The sequence below is a fragment of the Bubalus bubalis genome, chromosome 21, assembly GCF_019923935.1.
Source record: "Bubalus bubalis isolate 160015118507 breed Murrah chromosome 21, NDDB_SH_1, whole genome shotgun sequence".
Classification (NCBI taxonomy): Eukaryota; Metazoa; Chordata; class Mammalia; order Artiodactyla; family Bovidae; genus Bubalus; species Bubalus bubalis.
In genome coordinates, this window is record NC_059177.1 from 16,639,590 (window position 1) to 16,662,600 (window position 23,011).

Sequence of the window (23,011 nt, forward strand, 5' to 3'; positions counted from 1 at the left end):
ACCTCCAAAGAAGCTGCTTTATCAGTAATCTTCTCCAGCCTCACCCGCACTCCCCTAAATCTCCCTATTTTATTATTTTCCTTCCCTTTGGCTACCAACCACTGTCAAATGAGCTTTAGGACCATATCCCCTTATCTTTAATCACTGATCAGAGTTCTGCCCTTAACAAAAAAAAACTCTTTAGCTGTAGGAAATAATTCAGACTACTTGGACTACAATTGACTTTTCAGACTTAACCTAGCTGGGGTGTCTGGAATATTCCTAAGATCAGCTAATGCTTAATGAGCATCTACATGGTGGTAACCCCAAGGTGTATGATTACTTCCCACACAGGATGATGTGGTTTCTATTATTATGCCCATTTCTTAGATGAAGAAAATGAGGTACAGAGAGGCTAAGGCAGTCAGTCTCCTGCTAGTGAGGACAGAGCTGGGATTCAAATATAAGTCTGTCAGATGCAAAAGCCCATGCCCGCTCCTCTCAGCCGACACTGACCCTGGCTTCGGGGGCCACATCAATGACTTTGGGAGGTTTCGTAGATTTGGGGTCTCCGGCTCTCTACTCAGGAGACTGCAGAAAAACAGAAGGTGGGTGGGACTCCAGGGGAGACGTGGGAAGGATGGCATGAAGAACGGGTCCCCTGGGGAAGTCACCTGCTGGCTGAGTCCTTCCCCAGGGACAAGGAGGTGGAGACAACTGAAGCGGGCTGAGAGGCTTTGGGTCAGTGGTGTGTGTAGTGGCTGGGGACATGAGCGTTCAAATCACGTGGCTCAGATGCTACTTCCTACCCTCATGACCTTGAGCAAGTCACTTTCACGCTCCATACTCAAGCTCCACAGAACAAAGCAGCAGATCTCTGCCAGGCAGAGGGGAGGAATGCTGTGGGGCAGGCAGCACCCCTTGGCAACCCCCAACATGGCTGCAAGGGCCAGGGGCCTGGGGATGGCAGATGAAGACGTCAGTAGGCTCCCTGCCCGGAGCCTGTGCTGGGTCTTGGGGAACCAAAGGTAAAATACCTGGGCCCATAGCATATGAACATGATAGGCCATAGGAAATAATTCAGACTACTTGGCCTAGAATTAACTTTCCAGACTCAACCTAGCTGGGGTGATTGGAATGTTCCTAAGATCAGCTAACACTTGATAATTATTTACATGGTGGCAACTCCAAGGTGTATGATTCCTTACCACACATGATGATAACCTCTCTGTGCTTCAGTTTCCTCATCTGTGAAATGGGGAGAAAAATAATACCAAACTCCTACAGTCAGTTAAAGGTTAAAAAGGTCAACATTTTTGAAGGGTAAATTTAGAACAGTGTGTAACACACACAAAGCCCTCTGTTACTGAGTTTCTTTTTCCTTTTTACAAAAATGGGGGACTTCCCAGGTGGTCCAATGGTTAAGACTCTGCTCTGCCAATTCAGGGTTCAACCCCTGGTTGGGAGCTAAGATCCCACATGCTGTGCAGTGAGGCCAAACCAAAAAAAAAGGTAATAGATGGCATATATCCTTCTGTCATCTGACATTTTTAACCTCAACGTATCACGAGCATATTTCCATGTGTATATACACGTGCTGTGTTGTGCTTAGTTGCTCAGTCATGTCCAATTCTTTGCAACCCCATGGACCGTGGCCCACAAGGCTCCTCTGTCCATGGGGATTCTCTAGGCAAGAATACTGGAGTGGGTTGCCATGCCCTCCTCCAGGGGATCTTCCTAAGTCAAGGATCGAACCCAGGTCTCCCACGTTGCAAGCAGGTTCTTTACCATCTGAGCCACCAGGGAAGCCCGTGTATATTCATTCCTATGTCAATGTTAGCAGGATTTTACTGTTACCACCATCTGTGATTAATTTGGCCACCCAGACTCGTTTCCATTTTTTTGCTATTATACTCTGAGCTTAATATCCTCATAGATAAAACAGTTCCTTAAATAAATCTCCTTTAAATTAAAAAATTAAGTTTAATTAAAACTACCTGAGCCTGGAGAGGTGGGTGGCCTCACAGGCTGCCCCGTTTCTTGCTTATCCTCAGTGTTTCTCACAGAAGCTGCCAAAGGCTTTCCTGGCTTCACAGTGTCCGAGAAGTCTGGGATGGAAGACTTGACTTCAAGAACTGGTTTCCCTGAAATGAGGTAGGAAGAAAGAAAGCTATTATCATTCAGTGAAGTGGGTTAGCCATCAAGAGGTTGGATGGAGAAGTCAAGAGACTTGGTTCAGAGTCTGGGCTTGGCTTCAGATTCATGCGCCCCCGAAAGTTGTTTCCCTCTCTGGGCCTTGGCCTCCCCGTGTGTAATGTATAGCACTTGGACCCGACAATCTCTGCGACCGTCCAGCTCAAGCACTCTGAGTCAGACCCACCTGACTTCCAATCCTACCAGCTGTGTGACCTTTGAGAAGTCACTTTCCTTCTCTCTCCGAGCCTGTTTCCTCACCTATGAGACAGAAGTGATAGTCATGATAACATCTGCTTGCTTCCCTCACAGGGCTGTCAGGAGGAGGGATTGAGAATGCACACATGAAAGGGCTCTGTAGACCATGAGGTTGCCTGAACACATCGGGGAACCGCTGAGTCCCTAGTTGAGCCCCTAAGTATAAAAGTACTACCCGTCTTCCAGCTTCACCTTCCATGAGCAGTGCAGACATGTGCATCCTTCCCTGTTTTAGAGATGGGAAGCCTGAAAATAGCAGCCACGTCAACTGCGAGCCATGATGTCTGGTCAGCCCCAGTTCTGCAAGCATGAAATCCTCCCAAGGTCCTTCAGTGCATCCTGCCGGAGATGAAGACTCTGAGGCCTGAGCAGGTTAAGTGGCTTGTCGGAGATCACACGGCCTGAGTAGGCAGGACCGGCTAAAGGAGCCTGGGTGGAGGTCAGCTGCCTTTTGAGAGTAATCACTTCCTCTCTGCAGTGATTTGGAAAACCCCAAAGGTGCTGGAGGGTGTGTTTCCACCAGCTTCCACAGAGCCTGCTCCTAAGAACCAGCTTCCTCTCCCCTCTCCCAGCACTGCCATCCTCTCAGATTGGTCCCGGCCTCCAGCTCCAGTGGCCTCCAGAGCCCTCCCCAGGCCTCATCTTACTGAGATACCTTCCTGGCCCTGCCACTTCCCTGCTTAGAGCCCTTCTGACTCCCCACTTCCAGGATAAAACACACACTCCGCACATGAACCCTCTGACACACTCCCACCCCCCACTGCCTCCCAGACCAAATCCTAATTCTACAGCCCTGCGTTCAAGGCCCTTCACCTCCTGGTGGTGGGAGGTGGACCCATATGTTTTTGAGAACCAAAAAAACAGAGTGCCCCAAAGTGTGGGGAAGACTGGCCACTCACTCGTTCTCACATGGGCAGTGGGTGGGGCTTCAACGAAACACCTCCAGCCTTTGGGTCTGCAGGAGCATTTATTCCAACAGGTAAGCTGTGTCTTGGGGCTCCCCAGGGCGGCTCGGCGGTAAAGAGTCTGCCTGCCAATGCAGGAGACTCAGGTTTGATCCCTGGGTCTGGAAGATCCCCTGGCGGAGGAAACGGCAACCCACTCCAGTATTCTTGCCTAGGAGAATTCCATGGATAGAGAATTCTAGGCTAGGCTACAGTCCATGGTGTCACAAAGAATCTGACATGACTGAGCAGGCACACAAACTGTGTCTCTCTATAAATAAAACCGATCATTGCTACGGAACCAAACTTCTCACACAGGAGCTCTGGGACTAGAACAATAATAATGCCTAAATTCACGGCACTGCACATGGAAGGCCATGCAGATTTATTTGATGTTCTCAACAATCTCTGGTGGCTGACAGATATCTCTGCCTTTTACTTTTGAGCATATTGAGGCTCAGATGGGTGAAATGGTTTGTTCCCAGTCAAAGAGCTGATGGATTCAAACCTGGGGCTGGTTTCACTGTTATTCGCCCAGCAAGGACAGAACCACTCAAATGCACTGTCCTTAGCACTCCTGTTCCCCTCTGCAGGTGGCTCGGCTCTGGGGGCGGCCCCACCGGAGGAAAAGCAGGACAAAGGGAACAGCTTGCGAGCAAGTGAGGAAAGGCCAGAGGGAATGCACAAAAGTATCCTGAAGGCCGAATGAGGGATAATGGGTGACTTTTTCCTTGTTTCCTTTACTGTCACTGACATACTATTCCTTTAAATGGAACTATCTTATAAGATGGGCTTCCCAGTTAGCTCAGCTGGTAAAGAATCCACCTGCAATGCAGGAGACCCCAGTTCAATTCCTGGTCAGGAAGGTCCCCTGGAGAAGGGATAGGCCACCCATTCCAGTATTCATGGGATTCCCTAGTAGCTTAGATGGTAAAGAATCCATCTGCAATGCGAGAGACTTGGGTTTGATCCCTGGGTTGGGAAGACCCACAGGAGGAGGGCATGGCAACCCACTCCAATATTCTTGCTTAGAGAATCACCATGGACGGAGGAGCCCGGCAGACTACAGTACATGGGGTCACAAAGAGTCGAACATGACTGAGAAACTAAGCACAGCACAGCATCTTATAAGATATCTTTTATCTTATAAAGAAGTAGCAGAGCTTAGCTGCTCAGAGTCCAGGTTTTGGCAGGGACACCAGTTTCATCACCTCCCAGCTGTGTTGGCTTTGGACAACTTCCACGAGACTAAGAGGAGTCAGCACATGTTAACTGATTAGCTCAAAACATGGGAACTTCATTGGTGGTGGTGGTATCATATTTTTAAAATAGTGGGTTATCTCTTTTCTTAAAAAAAAATACTTAGCTGTGCTGGGGCTCAGTTGCATCATGTGGGATCTTCAATTTTCGTTGTGGCATGCAGGATTTTAGTTGTAGCACATGGGATCCCTGACCAGGGACTGAACCCGGGCCCTGTGCATTGGGAGCATGGAGTCCCAGCCACTGGACCACCAAGGAAGTCCCACGGGTTATCTCTTAAGCAGCCCACATATTGGGTGTAAAGAATGTAGGCTGGAGTCTTTTTGTTTTCATTTAACCTAACTCTGAATCATTTACAATTTTTTGTTGTTGTTTTACTGCATTTGTTTTTTTAAGTTGTGGTAAAATACATAAAACATAAAATTTATCATCTTAATAATTTTACAGTTAAGTGGCATTAACTGCATTTACACTAGACACAGCTAGAGAGAAGCCAGCATGCCTGCGATGAAGAGCCAGCATGCTGCAATTAAGACTCGACACAGCCAAATAAATAAATAAATATTATTTTAAAAAAGAAAAGTGCATTTACACTGCTGTCCAACCATCATCCATCCAAAACTTTTTCATCTTCCCAAACTGAGTTGCCCTCTTCCCAAACTGAAATTCACGCCACCCCATATGGGGGCCCCAGAGGCCACACACTTCATTTCTCCCCACCTGGGGTCCTCAGGCACCATGCTGCCCCCACGCCAATCCCATCAGGGAGAGGCCCTTCTGGCCCAACTGTGATCCCAGAAGTGAGGTTCCCCCCCAAGGGCAGCCCTGCCAGCAGGATTCACGGATTCCCACATCTTTGCTCGCGTCACATACTGCTTTCCTCAGGTGCTGGGTGACACAGTTTCTTGTAGAGAGTGACAACGGGGACAGTAACCAGCAGTGAACACTGATTCCTGGGAAGATATGGAGCAGAAGCGAACACCCTAGGAGGAAGGGGCCCCCAGGCCTCTCAGAGCCCTCTTTTCCCCTCTCTGGCCTGAGGAGATGGCCCCTTGGCACACCCCACTCTCCACCAACTGCCTCATGTGGGTCTTGTATTTCTCAAAGGGCCACGTCCAAGCTGTCCTCATGACAACATCTGTGTATGAGGCACAGGGCCAGAGGTGGCTCTTTTGTGGCTCTAGTTCCACTTGCACTGCGCCAGTCAGGCCTGCTGGTGAGGGGGATCCCAGACAGCCCACCACAGCAGGAGATGCTCCTGAATATATCAGCTTCTAAAGGTCCCACCTACACCCCAACTGGCACCTTCCCCCATCCGAGGCCTGGCTGAGCCTGTTTCGTCATCAGTCAAATGAGAGTGAAGGTGGCCATCCCGGCCTGACCTCACTTCAGTGACTTATCCCTTTCCCTTTTCCCTTTCTGCACAGACCTTTGCCTCTTGGTCAAGATCTATTTGGTAGGAACATCAAGGCCACCCACCCACCTGTGGCTGACCTCTCTGGCCTCCACCCTCAGGAACATAAACAGCTTTGTTACACTGTCACCCTAAGGAGAGTGTGCAGTGACATGCGGGAGCCCACAGCTGGCACTGTGCTCTGTGCAAACGTGTGGGACCGGGGAGGGAACAGTCCTGTGGCGCCCAGCGGGGGCTCCAGCCTGAAACTGAACTCGTCAGAGCATTTCAGCTAAAGTCCACTCGAGTCCCACCTAGTCACACACAAGGACATAGAGGACAGCTGACGGAGTCCAGCTTCAGGCCTGTGGTAGCAATCAAATTGAGAAGCTTGTTTCCTGTGAAACCCCCGTCTCAGCACTCTGTGGGTTTTCAGATGGTTTTGAGAGGCAGACATGTCATGACATGTCATAAACATGACATATCTTCAGTTTGACTCTTGGGTTGCTGGTTCCCAATCTGAATTAGAAGGTGCAGGACACGATTTTGCTTGTCTCTTTTCCTACCATCAAACCCACAAGTGGGAGAAACTGTGGCTTTTCCCCTCTTACTGCCTGGAAACTGATCCGTGATACCTGAGAGGATACAACGCCCACTCCTTTGGGCCAGTACGTACAGCAGAGTGTCGTTGAAATAAAAATAGAACATCAAAGGCAGGATGGGGCAAAGGAGGGCATAATGCTCACACAAAAGGGTCATGATGATCTTTAAATCTCACCAGTTTCCTGTCTGCCAAGACCAAAAAGCAAGTCAGTGACGTCATTTATTCCTATGACTGATGTATGGGAGCAGCCTCACACTTCCAGGAGACAGCACTCTTTTCTCCGCTGCAATTACATGTTCAAAAAGAGTCCACATAAAAAGCTGATTTTGCTGTATCATGAGAACCAAAAATAGGAATTGCGATCACCAAGTAGAAGTGAGAGGAAGTGTGGGGAAGCTTCCAGAGCCAGCCCCTCTTAGGCTGGATTTTTTAACCTTCTGAGCTTCATTTGCATCTTCTATGGAGTAAGAATAATTATAATCCTTCTATCCCAGGACAATCCCAGGACTCAGTGGAACCAGATATAAAACCAGATACACAGATGGGCCAGTGACGGGAGAGGGCACAAACTGTGACTCAGTCATTCTCTGTCCTCTCTTGCTGCTCACAGACACAGAGGAAGAATCTCTGATCCCAATTTAGATTCTCTGAAGGAAGCATCTGGGGTGGACAGTTCCAACGGTTTAACCCTCCAATGGACATGTGAGTCTCAGTAGGCAGTGGCAGGGCCTTGAAGGTGCAGTGGCCGTGGTGCTGAGTATTACAGAAGCCCCAATAGAGGAGAGCTGTGCCCTGCTTCTGTCCGCTGTGTCATTGGCAGCTGGCCTGCTCACACCCAGGAGGACAGGCAACTTGGGGTTCTCCTGTTGAGACCCCTAGAAATGGGAGGAGACGCCAAAGCTCAAAGTAACATCTTTGGTGGCTGTGGATGCCAAGGGGTTGAGGTGTTGGTTTTCAGATCAATTAAATCAGAGTCTGGATGTTTTCAAAAGCTCCCTAGATAAGGCTCAGAACAGCTGGTTTAACCCAGAATGATGAGGATTGAGTTTCCAGCTCCACGGGGCAGAGGAAGGGTCAGAAAGAAGCGTTTCTCTCCGCTTTCTCCATAGTTCCCAGGGGACAGTGGGTCTGATTCCTTTTTCTCCCTGCTTTGTATTTTCAGGATGCCCCACTCTCTCTAATGAGCCAGCACATGTGCTGTGGAGCCCGATAGTGAATTCAGGGCTTCCAGCCCACTCGTGCACACCGCAGTTAGGCTTGTGGGCAAAGGAAACTCTCCAAGTTTCATCTGACAAGTGGGATGAGGAACTGTGCCATCCGCCCCCAGAGATGATGAAATAAGTAAGTGCTCAATAGTTATAAGCTGCTATTGTAATTTACTATTGTTATGATCATCAGCCCCGAGTTTAGGTCAGGCGTTTTCTTCTCCTGTGTTTTCCCGTATGTGTAACCTATTGAATTCAGATGACAGCTCTGGGGGGAAAGGCTGGTTGCTATCTCTAGGTAATACTTCAGTAAAGTGAAACCTGACATAGTTCTCTTACTTATATTTTGTTTATGGAGGCCCCACTTCCTTTGGTCGAAAGGCTTACACGTGCTGGGCCCTTGGCAGAGGGCCCTGGGATCTTCTCGCAGGGGCCAGCAATTCGGGAACATTTGATACAGTGGCAAACCCTGGAGCCACACGCTTGAGCAAAGGGCACTCCAGCTGCCGGCAAGGTATTTCCCCAGTGAGCAAGTCTGGAATTTCCCCCGCTCTTCACAGCCCTCGGCTGAGGGGTGTTACCTCAAGGTAAACAGTGATGTAGTATTTATATATTTGTCTTTATTTTTTGTGTTTATTCTGACTCATGTGGCTTAAAGGGATCCCTTTGAGAGCAAATAAAAGTGATTCAGCCCCCAAGTGAAGAACCCAGGTGCCAGCTGGCCACGGCAGGACCAACAGAACTTTCTAGACCCTCTCTTTTCCTTTTCCTTTCCCTCCCTGTGCATCCAAAGTCCATACACACACACCCCTAGAAACTCTCAGCTCAAGCTAGACATGAAGTTAGGCAAGTTAGAGAGCATGACCTGTCTTCCCAATCACCCTATCTAGGATCCTCCATTGGGACTGTCCCCCAGCTGCTAAAATGACTCATCCATCCTCATTCACTTACTCATTGTGTTAGGGACAGGGGATGCCAACCGTTATCAAAACCCACATGATAGTTCAAAGATATCTAATTATAAACTGGGAGGAGTTCTGCGCTGAAAACAAGCTGGAGGAAGGGAGGGGTGCCTGACACTTACTTACATGGGGTGTCCAGGGTAGGCTTCTGTGGACAGGTACCGTTTAAGTCGAGACTCAGAAGATGAGAGGGATGAACCACGGAAAGAATGCAAGGGAGTTAGGGGGGTGGGGGTGGGCAGGGACCAGCACTGTAAAGAGAAGGAACATCATGTGCAAAGATCCTGAGGCAGAAGATAGTTCAGTCTATCTCCTAAAATGAAAGACGACCCTACTGGCTGAACTGAATGAATGGGAGGGTCGGGGGAGTAGCCAAGATGAGCTGAGACAACTGGGCAAGGGTTAGACCCTGTGAGACCGCGTGGGCCACAGTGAGGTGGAATCTTGTAAAAAACCCCCTTGAACTGAGGTACCCTAGAGCTGAGACGGTGCTTACCAAACAGTCATTTGCTCCCCTCAGACCCCAGCCTCCCTAGCAATTAGGCTGGAGGCACGTGACTGGTTCTGGCCAATAGGTGTTAAGTGGAAATGCCATTGTCACTTCCCGGATAAAGCAAGCCTCGTGCATTCATCTCTTTCCCTCTACAGTGACTGTGGAAAGCATGCATTCCTGATGGCCTACCAAGTGCCAGAAGGCAGGAGGCAGCCCTAGACTCTGAGAAATCAATCTTTGCTACATTGAACAACCAAGATTTCCAGGTTTATCTGTGACTGCAATACCACGGCCCATCCTGATGAACGGGCAATCTCAACATGTGTCTAATGCTCATAACCCAGAGGAGCTGCTTTCCACAGCATGGCATAGAGCAGGAGCTCAGTAAACCATGGCTCCTCTCCCTCCAGCTCCCACCCATCCTCTCTGAAAACCTGGGGACTGGTTGAAAGGCACCACATGTGCCCCTCTGTCCACACTCACACGGACTCCCAAGAAACCTAGAGTGCTCAAAGCCTCGCTCTTTTCCAGTGGAATCACTAATGCATGGAAGGAGGGTCAGGAGACCATGCTGAGTCACACAGCAAGGATGTTCAGAAAGCCTAGTGCCACTTATGTTCTGAAGCTTCCCTGTTTATGAGACAATCAGACAGGACAATGTCTATGCCTGTTTTTCAGAGGGGAAAGTGAGACTTGATGCCCTCTGGTGATGTCCCCCAGCAGGGGTTAAGGTCAAGCAGACCTGCATCCCTTCCCTGCCCATTGCTTACTCGCTGTGTGGCTTTCGGTGACTTACTTAATCCCTGCATCTCAGTTTCCTCATCCATGAAATGAGAATAGCAAGATCTGTGAGGTAAGATACTTGCCCAGCACATCAGGTGCTAAATACAAGTTATAACTAGCACTCAGGTAACATGACTCCTGGCTGGGATGTGGTGGGAGTGGGCAGGGGGGCTCTTGGTCCAGTGCAGTGCCACACCAGGGGCAAGTCTCCTGGGGTCCTAGGACCGGAGTCCTTCCCACACTTTGTTGTTCCCTAGTGGTAGGAAAGGAGCGGGTGTTGGGGAAATCTCCAGGAGAACACACACACCAGCCCTGTCTGGTCCTTGCAACTGCTCAGCCTCTTTGGGAGAGAAAGGGTTTGTTCTCTTCCATTTCACTTTAGGAATCTGGACAACAGACAGAAACTCCCCACCCAGCGAGAGCCCAGCTCCAGGAAGGAAATGACTTTGGCTGAGCCACCAAACAAAAGTTAGAAACTGTGAAGGTTGCTCAACTAAGAAAAGACTGCGTGAAAATTGGGAAACTTGAAAGAACAAACTCCCAGGAAGATGACAGCAGCAGATGGAAATTAGAAACCTGCTTCACCTCCCTTGGAGTCCCTTCAGGTTCCAGAAGCTTCCTGCTCTCCTATTCAGCTGACACCTGGAACCTCAGAGGCCCCTGTTCCCCACCATGGCCAGAGCAGTGGGGATACTCCCTCCCAAACCTTCCCTTCACTCCTGATGAAAGCAGACCTGACCACGGCCAAGCATCGCTCCTTTCCACCACCAGGCCTTTGCACACGCTATTCCCTCTGCCTGCAAATGCCTGTGTGGTTGGCCCACCCATCCTTTGAGTGGAGACTCATTTCAGTTCCTCAGGGAAGCTTCCCCAGATGAAATCAAACCTTCCCCTCTCCCAACCTCCTACCTACCTACCTACATTTCTCCTTTGAGCACTCCTGCTGCGGCTGGGTACCCATCTCTATGCCAGCATCCTGTTCATATCCAGCTCTCAACTAAACTGCAAACTCCTTCAGGTCAGAGATCTAGTCTGTGTTTTCACTGCTGTGTCCTCGGCACCTAGCACATGGTGGGCACTTGATAACATGCCTCAGTTCACTGCTGACTCTCTTCTCCAGATTCTGTGTATCTAACTCCCTATGAGGAAGAACAAGGGAGAGTTTCACCTCACAGGTCAGGCACAGCTGGTTTCATGCCTTCATGCTCAGAGCTAGAGCCATCAGACCACTGCTGTTGGCGGGTTCACCTCCTGTGCCCACCTTAGTGGCATTTCATCAGCTCTGAAGCTCAGCTACAACGACAGCCAACCTACCTCTGGCGGGAAGCCACAGCTCTGATACTTTGGCCTCTGCCTTGATTCCAGCTCCTGAGACCCCCAGATGCCAGCACACAGCCCTCTCCCTAAGCCTGGTGGTCAGGAAAAGTCCCCATCAGGAGAAGGACTCTCAGGTTTTAAGCCCCAGGGTGATGGTTGAACCTAGGTCCCAGGGTCAGACTCTTCTGATGCTGGCCTGACCATGTGAATGCCGCCCCTGATGCCCCAGGTTCTCCATCATGAGGCTCTCCTGGGATGCCCAACAACTGCACCATGGCCACCATTTACTAGAGCAGTGACTCCCACAGTGTACTGATTCCATGGGAATATTAATAAGTATCAAAGGAAAAGAGGGCTCCCGTAGTCAAATGTAAATGGAAAATACTGGCCTAAATAGGTTCCTTTGCTACAGAACTTATCAGAGCCTTAAAACATTGGTGTGTATCTTAGGGGGCACTGATAAAGCATACAGATTGCCCAGGGTTATTTTTTCATGAACCCTTTGTTTGTAGGGGGTAACTTGCTGGAGCACACGGGCACGTGATTTGGGAAATGCTACCCTAAACCATGAGTCACCCTGGGGACATCCTATGCATACGGTACTTTCCCCATCACAAAAAGACATTTTTCAATGCAATACAAAGGCCCCATTCCTCTTCCTATCTTGACTCAGAGACTGGGGCTTCACTTAAGACCCTGCTCTTCCCTGTGGGCTCAGAAGAGCCTGGATGTGAAGACATCCATGGAAAGTCACTTTATGTCTGGTCTCTGCCAGAAGTCAGGAGGTAAAAGCGGAGAGGGGAGAGTAATAAAGGGCAAGGTAAAGTCACTTCATCTCACAAAGTGAACCACCAAGAGGTACTGCCTAGGCACTTCCCTGGTGGTCCAGTGGTTAAGAAGATTTGATTCCTGGTAAGGGAGCTAAAACCCCTCTTGGCCAAAAAACCAAAACAAAAAACAGAAAATAAGTTGTAACAAATTCAATAAAGACTTTAAAAATGGTCCACATCAAAAGATATCTTGAAAAAAAAAAGGGGGGGACACTATCTAGAGCTGATGGAAAATTCATTAAATATGTAATGATATTCATTAAAAGTTAGAACAAAACCTACAGACTATAGAGGAACTAAAAATCCATCTACAGATTACAGAGGATATAAATGTATTGCTGTAAATGTATTGGGAGGAACGGGGAGAAGAGGTGTGTATGTTGCCGGCCAAAATCTTGGCCTTCTCTGCCCACCAAAGTTAAATAAAAATTACGGAGACAGAGTTTGGAGGAAATAGAAAGATGGTTTTTATTCTCAGCCAGTAGACAGGGGAACATAGTAGGCTCACGCCTCCAGAACTGCGTCCCTCCTCCATGAGGAGTCTAGGGACTTCTATAAGGCAAGGGCTTGCAGTCATGAGATGGTGATGAGGAACAAAGGTGATAGGATCTTGATTTCTTCCTCTTGCGTTGTTTCAAAGACAGTCATAAACTGGCATCGGTAATCCAATAATTGAGTCTGATAGTTAGGGGGCTCTGCGGCCCTCTTTTTGATGTGTAACTACAAGGGGAAGGGTGTCGTAAGGCTAAACACCAGATAGGGGATGTATTTAGCATAGAGTCAAGAAGAAAATGTGCACTGTAGCACCTGCAGAGTTAAGGGGCACAAAAGCAAACTTAGTTACTGACATGCAAAATTAAGATCAGTAGACCTTGGAAGAAAAGTTATGACTAACCTAGATAGCATATTGAAAAGCAGACACATTACTTTGCCAACAAAGGTCCATCTAGTCAAGGCTATGGTTTTTCCAGTGGTCATGTATGGATGTGAGAGTTGGACTGTGAAGAGAGCTGAGCGCCGAAGAATTGATGCTTTTGAACTGTGGTGTTGGAGAAGACTCTTGAAGAGTCCCTTGGACTGCAAGGAGATCCAACCAGTCCATTCTGAAGGAGATCAGCCCTGGGATTTCTTTGGAGGGAATGATGCTGAAGCTGAAACTCCAGTACTTTGGCCACCTCATGCGAAGAGTTGACTCATTGGAAAAGACTCTGATGCTGGGAGGGGTTGGGGGCAGGAGGAGAAGGGGATGACAGAGGATGAGATGGCTGGATGGCATCACTGACTCGATGGACGTGAGTCTCAGTGAACTCCGGGAGTTTGTGATGGACAGGGAGGCCTGGCGTGCTGCGATTCATGGGGTCGCAAAGAGTCGGACATGACTGAGTGACTGAACTGAACTGAACCGAGACTAAAAAAAAAAGGAATGCTCAGGCCTGCTCACTGATTTTTATCTTTATCTTCTTTGTTCCCAGAAAAGGGAAAAAGAAAAACTCATACCTCTTTTTTCCTTTTTACTGCAACATGTAGAGCCAAATTCTCTTCTAGGAAGTTAATGGATAATATTTAAATTGATATATATGAAAAGAACAGGATAAGCACATTATTTAGAGATAGTGCAAATGTGGTGAGAATATCCATTCCCCTTGTCTTCCTACATTCTAGTTTTAGCTACATTCTAGAACGTCGGAATGTTTTGACATGTAGGAATGTCTTCCTACATTCTAGTTTTAGAAGTTTTAGCTAGACAGACAGCTGCCTGGATAAAAACTACATTTTTAAGTTACATTCAGACTTCCCTTGCAGCTAATTATGGTCATGTGACTAGGTTCTAGTTAATAGAACTTAATGAAGAGATGGGAATACCAGCCCACCTGACCTGCCTCTTGAGAAATCTGTATGCAGGTCAGGAAGAAACAGTTTGAACTGGACATGGAACAACAGACTGGTTCCAAATAGGAAAAGGAGTACGTCGAGGCTATATATTGTCACCCTGCTTATTTAACTTATATGCAGAGTACATCATGAGAAATCCTGGGTTGGATGAAGCACAAACTGGAATCAAGATTGCTGGGAGAAATATCAATAACCTCAGATATGCACATGATACCACCCTTATGGCAGAAAGTGAAGAAGAACTAAAGAGCCTCTTGATGAAAGTGGAAGAGGAGAGTGAAAAAGTTGACTTAAAGCTCAACATTCAGAAAACGAAGATCATGGCATCCGGTCCCATCACTTCATGGCAAATAGATGGGGAAACAGTGGAAACAGTGTCAGACTTTATTTTTGGGGCTCCAAAATCACTGCAGATGATGACTGCAGCCATGAAATTAAAAGACGCTTACTCCTTGGAAGGAAAGTTACGACCAACCTAGATAGCATATTAAAAAGCAAAGACACTACTTTGCCAACAAAGGTTTGTATAGTCAAGGCTATGGTTTTTCCAGTGGTCATGTATAGATGTGAAAGCTGGACTATAAAGAAAATTGAGGGCCGAAGAATTGATGCTTTTGAACTGTGGTGTTGGAGAAGACTCTTGAGAGTCCCTTGGACTGCAAGGAGATCCAACCAGTCCATCCTAAAGGATATCAGTCCTGAGTGTTCATTGGAAGGACTGATGCTAAAGCTGAAACTCCAATACTTTCGCCACCTGATGCGAATGTTAGGTAGGTAGAATAGGGAAAAGGAGTCCAAAATGGTGGTGGCTGAAAGACAAAGAAGGGAAAAGCCCGCGAAAATAGAACAAAATAAGGTCCGAGGACCGGAGTGAGGACCTCAGGTACAACAAACAACACTCCTGGCTGGCCCAATTTACATAGGACAGGCCCAGGGAGAGATAAACATATAAAAAGAGGAGCCAAAGCTAGGTCTCTCTCTCTGCCCTGCGCACTGGGGCGCTCTTCTCCTCGTGTCTTTGGATCGACGTGCCTTCACGCTTCGAAGATGGATTTTCCTGTTATCTTCTAAATAAAATAGAGCTGTAACACTGATTTGTCTAAGAGCTATAACATGGTCCATTCGAGACCTGAAAGCTATAACATGGTCTATCCAAGACCTGAGAGCTGTGACACGCTGAGGGGGCTTTAATGTCTGTCACTCCAAGTCTTTGTTGTGATGAGACAAAGAACCGAGGAACATACACTCAAGTGACACAAAGAACTGACTCATTGGAAAAGATCCTGATGCTTGGAAAGATTGAATGTGGGAGGAGAAGGGGATGACAGAGGATGAGGTGGTTGGGTGGCATCACCAACTCCATGGAGATGAGTTTGGGTGAACTCCGGGAGTTAGTGATGGACAGGGAGGCCTGGCGTGCTGCAGTTCATGGGGTCACAAAGAGTCGGACACAACTGAGCAACTGAACTGAACTGAATGAAGTGATAAAAGTACCTCTTTCAGCTTAAACCCTTAGAAGGAAAGAAAAGTCCCCACCCCTTTCTGCTGCCTGGAATATGGAAAAGAGAAGAGGAGCTGAAGAGAGTATCTCAAACCACAAGCTGGAAACCACATGTTCAGGATAGCAGGATAAGGTAGAAAAAAAGCTTGAATCCCTGACACTGTGGATCCATCCTATCAGCCTTTTTGCCAACACACACACTACTAATGGAGAGAAATCTTTTAGTTTAACCCATTGTTATTTTGGCCTTTCTTATAGGAGCCACGGTTTCGCTGGTACCTCATCTGGTAAATTATCCGCCTGCAATGCAGGAGCCCTGGGTTCAATCCCTGGGTTGGGAAGATCCCCTGGAGGAGGGCATGGCAACTCACTCCAGCATTCTTGCCTGAAGAATCCCCATGGACAGAGGAGCCTGGCGGGCTACAGGCCATAAGGTCTCAAAAAGTCGGAAACGACTGAATGGCTAAGCACAAAACATAGGAGTCAGATCAATATAATAATGTTAGAGGTGGCAAGGACCCAGGTATGGCAAGCTGGAAAGCTGATTACTCTCCTCATACCAAAGCAAAACTGTCACCTGTGATCCTCGGAAGGCAGTCCATGTGCTAAGCAATCCCGTAACTCTAAATGGAGAAGCTGAAAATGTTCTGAGGGTTGGTGTATGTGGCTTCTTTTTCAAGAGACCTCCAACAAAGGGAGAAGAACTCCTGTGGAGCCAAACCATGTTAAAGCGGAGATGAAAACGATGATGCGGCCTGCAGTAGAAAATCCAAGTTGACCAAGAACCACGTCCCCTGTCAGGGGTCCCAGAGGGAAAGTCCCAGCAGGAGGTGATAGCATGGCCCCAACCCTTCTAATCCACACTTCTCAGTCCACCACTGATCTAATTCTCAGTCCACCACTATCTGCCAGACACAGAGCCCAGAAACAAAAGTCAAAAGAAGAACACTTCCATCCCATCCAAGTTATTGTTTCAGGTGGCCTCAGGGGAGGCTCCAGGTATGCACCTTAAATTAGGAGGAAGTGGGACGGGGCGTGCAGGCTGAGTACATAGGCCACTAAATTAAAGAGCAAACCTTTCAGGGCTAAGAAGTAAGCTATCTAGGCTGGATCATTAGCTGTGGTTATCACATACAGAACTGATTAGAAGCCAGGAGACCAGAAATTTCTAGCATTTTGAGGGAAATGTATTGCCAAAGAAACCACAAGCCTGGTGTGACAGAAGCTGGCCATCATTTGACCCCACAGCTTCTCTGAGGCCCCCAAACCACTTCTCCCCAGCAGGAAGAGCACTATAAAAGCCATGTAGCCCCCTATAAGGGCAGCCTTATCGGAAGTTCCCACTTCTGATGAGACCACAGAGAAAAGGAAGCAGGGAAGCTCCACCAATACCTACCCCACCCCTCAAAACAGGGTCAGAAATCAGAGAACCAGGTGCTGGAACAGCAGTTCTTAACTTTATCTACACCGGCAATTGAGGTAAGGCCCAAGAACCTGAATTTCTAACAAGTTCTCAGGGGATGCTGAGCCTTAGAAGTCTAAGGAGTACACTTTAAGAATCACTGGTCAACTAAAAGAACAAGGGGCTGCCAGATGGACCAAGCAAAGGACTCACTCCCATTGCCGAAAGAGACTCCCTTGGGGCAAGGGTGAGCATGTTGTGTTTGTGGGAAAAAGGATACATACAGATATTAGGGTGGCCCAAAGCAAAGGGCCAAAGGAAGACAGCTGTCCCTCCAACATGTATCCCGTCGTCTTCTAGAGTAATAGACACTTTAGCTGTGCACACAGGCTCCCAGCTACAGATCAAATTTCCCAGCTTCCCTTGCAACTACATGTGATCATGTGATCAACCCTGGCCAATGGCCTGTGAAGGGAGGTTACATTGCAATTCCCAGGGGATCGTGCCTTTCCTGTTGGCTGGAAGGCATGTGTGGAGGCACACAGTTTTTTTTAAGTCTTATTTAAATCACTGTAGTCTGCCCTTAGTAACAGCAATAAACCTGGGATGCTAATATAGGAAACTACCAAGAAACAGCTAAAGGAGTAAAAAAGGTTGACCCTGGCAAGCAGATTTGCCAGGAAAAGGAATGGTAAGGCTTCTGTACTAGTTTATTCTAATTCTTATAACATTTAATGTCTGACAATTGAATATTAATGGTCTTGGCAATTAAGGCTGAGAAAATATCAAGGAACAGAGACCCACACAATCAGCTCTTTGAAGGACGTGATTTCAAGAGACAGGACACATGTGTGGCCCTCCGTGACCCCACACTCAGCCTTTTGGTTCAGGTACAACCTTCGGCAGGTCTCTGCTAAATACAAATATATTACCTAGAGTCTTAAGTCTCTGAGGCTTTATATGTGGGACTTTTGGTGTCTGGTTTTCAAGTTCTGTTTTACTCAAACCTAAAGTTCTCTGAAAAGTGGTGGGCAGAAATTAGCTTCTCAAACTGCTATGGGCAGCTGAGCAAGCTCATAAACAATCTTCAGCAAGTGTTAGGTAGTTAGAATAGAAAACAGGAGTCCAAAATGGCGGTGGCTAAAAGACTAGGAAGGGAAAAGCCCGCAAAAATAGAACAAAGGAAGGTCCGAGGACTGGAGTGAAGACCTCAGGAAGAACAAACAGCTCTCCTGGCTAAGCCCAATTTGCATAGGGCAGGCCCAGGGGGAGGAAAAAACATAAAAGGAGGAGCCAAAGAGAGCTCTTTCTCTCTCTCTCTCCACCCCGCCTCCCCCGCGAGCTGGCGCGCTTCTCCACTCCCTTCTCTTCGTGTTTTTGGGTTGATATGCCCTCACACTTCGGGGATGGATTCTCCTGCTATCTTCTAAATGAAATAGGGTTAGAACTGTAACACTGATTTGTCTAAGAGCTATAACACGGTTTGTCCAAGCCCCGAGAGCTGTGACGCGCCGAGGGCTTTAATGTCCATCGCTCCAAATCTTTGTTGTGACGAGACAGAACCGAGGAGAATGCACTCGCCCGACACAAAGTAAATGCAAAGCAAGGTTTAACTAATGCTACCATTAGGGCTTCCCAGGTGGCACAGGGGTAAAGAATCCACCTGCCAATGCAAGAGATGCGGGTTCAATCCCTGGGTCAAGAAGATTCCCTGGAGAAGGAAATTACAACCCACTCCAGTATTCTTGCCTTGGAAATCCCACGGACAGAGGAGCCTGGTGGGCTACAGTCCATGGGATGGCACAGAGGCCCACAGGACGTATGGACTAAACAAAAGCAATGTTACAATTAGGGAAGGGAAAACTGATCTAATTAGCTGGAATAACAGAAATTTAATATGCCTCACTCATGCCTTTTGTATTCAATTTCAAAAAGTGACCAAGATTTACGGCACCTTTTTCTTTTTTTTTTTTAATTAAAAAAAAAAAAAAAAAAAAAACACAGAAAAACAAAACCCAAAAAAACCCCAAGATACGGAAAGGGGAAGTGTATTGCCTGAGGACTGAAAGCAATAGTGAAAGCACAACCGAAATCCCAAAACAAATGTCTCTTCCTCAGGCAATTTTAATCAGAGCCAAGGAGGACTGAGGAACAGAGGCAGACTCTCACAGTCCTGAGAGGTTACAGGCGGTTGGAACAGGAAAGCAGGGAACTGAGTAAAGTTCTAGGAAGAAAAGCTGACAGATAACTATTACTGTTTCCTGGAAGACCAAACACTGCGTGCAGTGAAGTTCCCATGAGAAAAGCTAAGAATGAGGACTCTGATCCAGACGCGCCTGGGTGTGACCAGACCTGTGCCCTTGGGGGAGGCTCTGAGCCATTCCTGACCTCAGTGTCCTCTTAGTGGGAGAAGGGGCTCCTTAGAGCACCCACCTCGAAGGGGTTCAGGAGGAGCCAAGCTCAGCGCCTGGCACCTCAAAAGTGCCTAGTCAGAGTCAGCTTCAGACAGTCACACTGCAATGAGTGTGTTTCTCTGAATCTGGCATTAAGCCGTGTGTTGACCTCAAATTGTTAAAAATATGTTCAAGATTAGTCAACAGTCAGGTTCTGACGTCAATGGCAAACCGGTGTGTCCAACAAGAGATGTGTCTCAATTCCTCAATTTCCCTAGGCCTCCAGACACCCCTGTAGCATGCCGGTACCCTAAACCAGTGTCCTCTCCAAAGTGGCCTGAGCCGAGGTCCCTCCATTCTGGCTGACCTGACCCAACAACAGCTTTCCTGCTCCACTCTGCAGTCCCCACTCTCCACAACTCTCTCTTTTTTCCCCCCTCTCTCTCTTTATCATCCTTGGACAGGCACAAATTTCCTCACCTCTTTTTGATCCCATTTAGAGTTTATCACTAATTCTATCAAAACATGAAAAATGTTTGAAAGCACATCTACTCCACTCAGAGTGTACCACATGTCAGGTTCTGGGGCTGCAGACAAGCCAAAGAGGGATCTGCAAGCAGTTACACAAGACAGGTGTTGGTCACACCAACCACTGTGTGTCTCCACCTATAGGCCACCCTGATAGCTCCTGATTTATCTCTGAGGATGGAAGGCTCTAAGCCCCCACTCCTCCTCCTGGAAGCCCTCCCTGATTCCAGAAGGCAGGTGCTGAACTGAGGTCTGTTGGTTCAGTCAGGTTATTCCCAGCTCAGGAACCCAGACAGGGCAATTCCAGGGCCCACAGGTCTCCCACAGGCCGGTGGGGCTCTGAATGCCCTGCTGTCTACCTCTCACACCAGCTTTATGCTAGTTCCTTCAACACCCCTGGGCCTTCGCACAGGCTGTTCCCTCTCCCCTGGGCTCTCTTACTCCAACTCCTCTCACGGGTGCCTTCTTTTCACTCCTCCAACTTCACCTCCTCAGATGGGCCTTTCATGACCATCATGTTCTAGAAGGCTCCCCTACTCAGTCACTCCTTCCCATTATTTTTACTTGTTTTCCTGTCTGCTGTCTCCCCATCACTATGCTCTCCATGAGAACAGAGGACCTGTTGCTTTCCCACCTGTATTCCAGGACCTTGGACAGCACCAGGCACTGGGCAGGGGCTCAGAAAGTACCTGTGAGGCCTGGCTCACTGCCCCACACTGAAAGGGTGTCTTTGGGAACATGGGGCTGGGGGGACCAGGTGTAGATTATCAGGCCCCCTCATCCCCCTGCCTCTGCTGAACACTGGCTGAACACCAGGCCCTTGACATATTCTATTTCTTCAGTTTCACTGACACCCTTCAAGGTAAGGAGGTTATTATTTATTACCTGTTAATATATTCCCACCGTGGCCATATCTGTAGGGGGGCAGTTTGTAACACTGGTACTGAATTCATCAAAACTTAAAATATACAAACTTTCAACGCAGCCATTCCAATGTTGGGAAAATCATCCCACAACTAGATTCATATGTGTGCAAATGAGGTGTGTGTGCCAACACTGTATACAATAGGCAACTGCTAGAAGCAGCCTGAACACCCATCAATAAATCGCCGTACAGTGTGTCATAGGAATACAATGTCACTGCTGACAGAAGATCTCAATATGAAACAGCCTGGAAGATCAACTGCCAGGTGAAAACAAAGGGGACATCTGAGTGCATGGTCTTCTCTCTGCCATCTGTATTAAAAGCGTTGCAGATACATATAGACATTTGCCTAGAAAATTTCTGGGAAAATAGACAAGAAATTGTAACTAGTGGTTACTTCTTGGGATGCCAAATTGGGAAACAGGATGAGGACATAAATAATTTTTACTGCCGACTTTCTTGAATTGTTATGTTATAGCTATTTTTAAATTTCTATTTATTTTTGCAACAAAGAACCAACATTTAAAAGATGCAAAGAGACTGACAATCAAAAAATCAATAAAATAAAATCTCTCTCCAACTCCTGCTTCCCTGGCTGCACCATTCCTCTCCCTGGGGGTGACCACTGTTATTAATTTCTTACTTGGGTGGTAAGAAATGTTTTTAAGATCAGGAAAGCTTTTAAGGCCAGAAAGCGCAGCTCCTGCTGGCTGTGAGATGACTGTGGGGACTCACAGTTGAGGATGATCTGGGCAGCACGGTAGAGCTCCAGGTGGCACAGGAGGTCCAACAGCTGCTGGACGGTGGCCTGCCGCATGCCCCACCACCACAGTAGCTCTCGTGTGATGCTCACACCCTGGGCCCGCTCCATGGACTTGATCTTCCGCAGCTGGGTCAGGTCTGTGATCACGTAGGAGGCTGGAAGGTGAGCACGAAAAAAATACTTAAGAGTCAGAAGGGCAGTCCCTCCACAAGAGGGACCCCATGCTGGCCCGGCTCCGTCCATCACAAAGCCACCTGCCCCTCACTCTACCTGAAATTCCACCATGAGTTGGGCTCCACCGGCAGCCCAAGTCATTCAACACCACCAGGACCAGCATGCTCACACTTGAATGTAAATGTCACCCTGGGCAGCCACGCAAGACTTAGGAGAAAAACCACTGGACAAGAGGGTCAGGGGCCTTGAGCTTTAGCTGCTTATTTGCTATGGGCAAGACACTTCCCCAGGGGGATGGGAGCCTCGGTTTCCTCAAGTGTAACAGAAGGTGAAAGAACTTTGTCTGTCTTCCCTTCCAAACAGAAGCCCCATGTAGGCACTGTTAGAGCCTCAGGACAGAGAAGAATGCCCGGCACAGAGTGGGGGCAGGGCCAGGACCAAAGTGAGGCCGTGGAGGCAGCCAGGGGGCAAACATTAAGGAAGTGCTCACTCTCGGGGCTGGTCCTGCACCTGAAGCAGCCGGAGAGTAGATGCTGCCTATAGTTTTGCCCTGGGCATCTCATTCTCATCACCTCTAAGTCCCAGCCCTGGCAGGGAGAACTGAATGAATCAATCAATGAATCCACAGCCCGCCATCCTCATAAAACTGTTACAAGGAGCAAGAGAGCCATGGATCTAAAAAGCACTCTGCCAACTCTGAAGCAGTGTACAATGTACAGGGGGCTACTGTCTACAATGGGCTTCCCTGGTGGCTCAGCAGTAAAAAATTCACCTGCAATGCAGGAGATGCAGAAGACTTGGCTTAGATCCCTGGCTTGGGAAGAGCCCCTGGAGGAGGGCTTGACAACCAACTCCAGTACTCTTGCCTGGGAAATCCTATGCACAGAGGAGCCTGGCAGGCTACAGTCCACGGGGCCGCAAAGAGTTGGACATGACTGAAGTCAAGTGGGCCTTAGAAAGCATCACTACGAACAAAGCTAGTGGAGGTGATGGAATTCCAGTTGAGCTATTTCAAATCCTGAAAGATGATGCTGTGAAAGTGTTGCACTCAATATGCCAGCAAATTTGGAAAACTTAACAGTGGCCACAGGACTGGAAAAGGTCAGTTTTCATTCCAATCCCAAAGAAAGGCAATGCCAAAGAATGCTCAAACTACCACACAATTGTACTTATCTCACACGCAGTAAAGTAATGCTCAAAATTCTCCAAGC

The 23,011-nt window shown here is 48.0% G+C and overlaps 1 protein-coding gene across 4 annotated transcripts in view; it reads right to left on the reverse strand.

The window, feature by feature from the left end:
- Positions 1 to 23,011, reverse strand: part of IRAK2 (interleukin 1 receptor associated kinase 2) — a 57,737-nt gene that overhangs the window by 25,129 nt on the left and 9,597 nt on the right. For 2 of the 4 annotated variants that reach the window (XM_025272864.3, XM_006070694.4), the window contains exons 2-3: positions 21,599 to 21,781; positions 1,977 to 2,123 (exon numbers count right to left, since the gene is read on the reverse strand). In XM_025272864.3, the coding sequence (XP_025128649.2) occupies positions 1,977 to 2,123; positions 21,599 to 21,781 (330 nt within the window). Of the gene's footprint in view, positions 1 to 1,976; positions 2,124 to 2,622; positions 3,510 to 21,598; positions 21,782 to 23,011 lie in introns of those variants that run through there. The other 2 variants (XM_025272865.3, XM_025272866.3) reach the window with 2 other exon arrangements.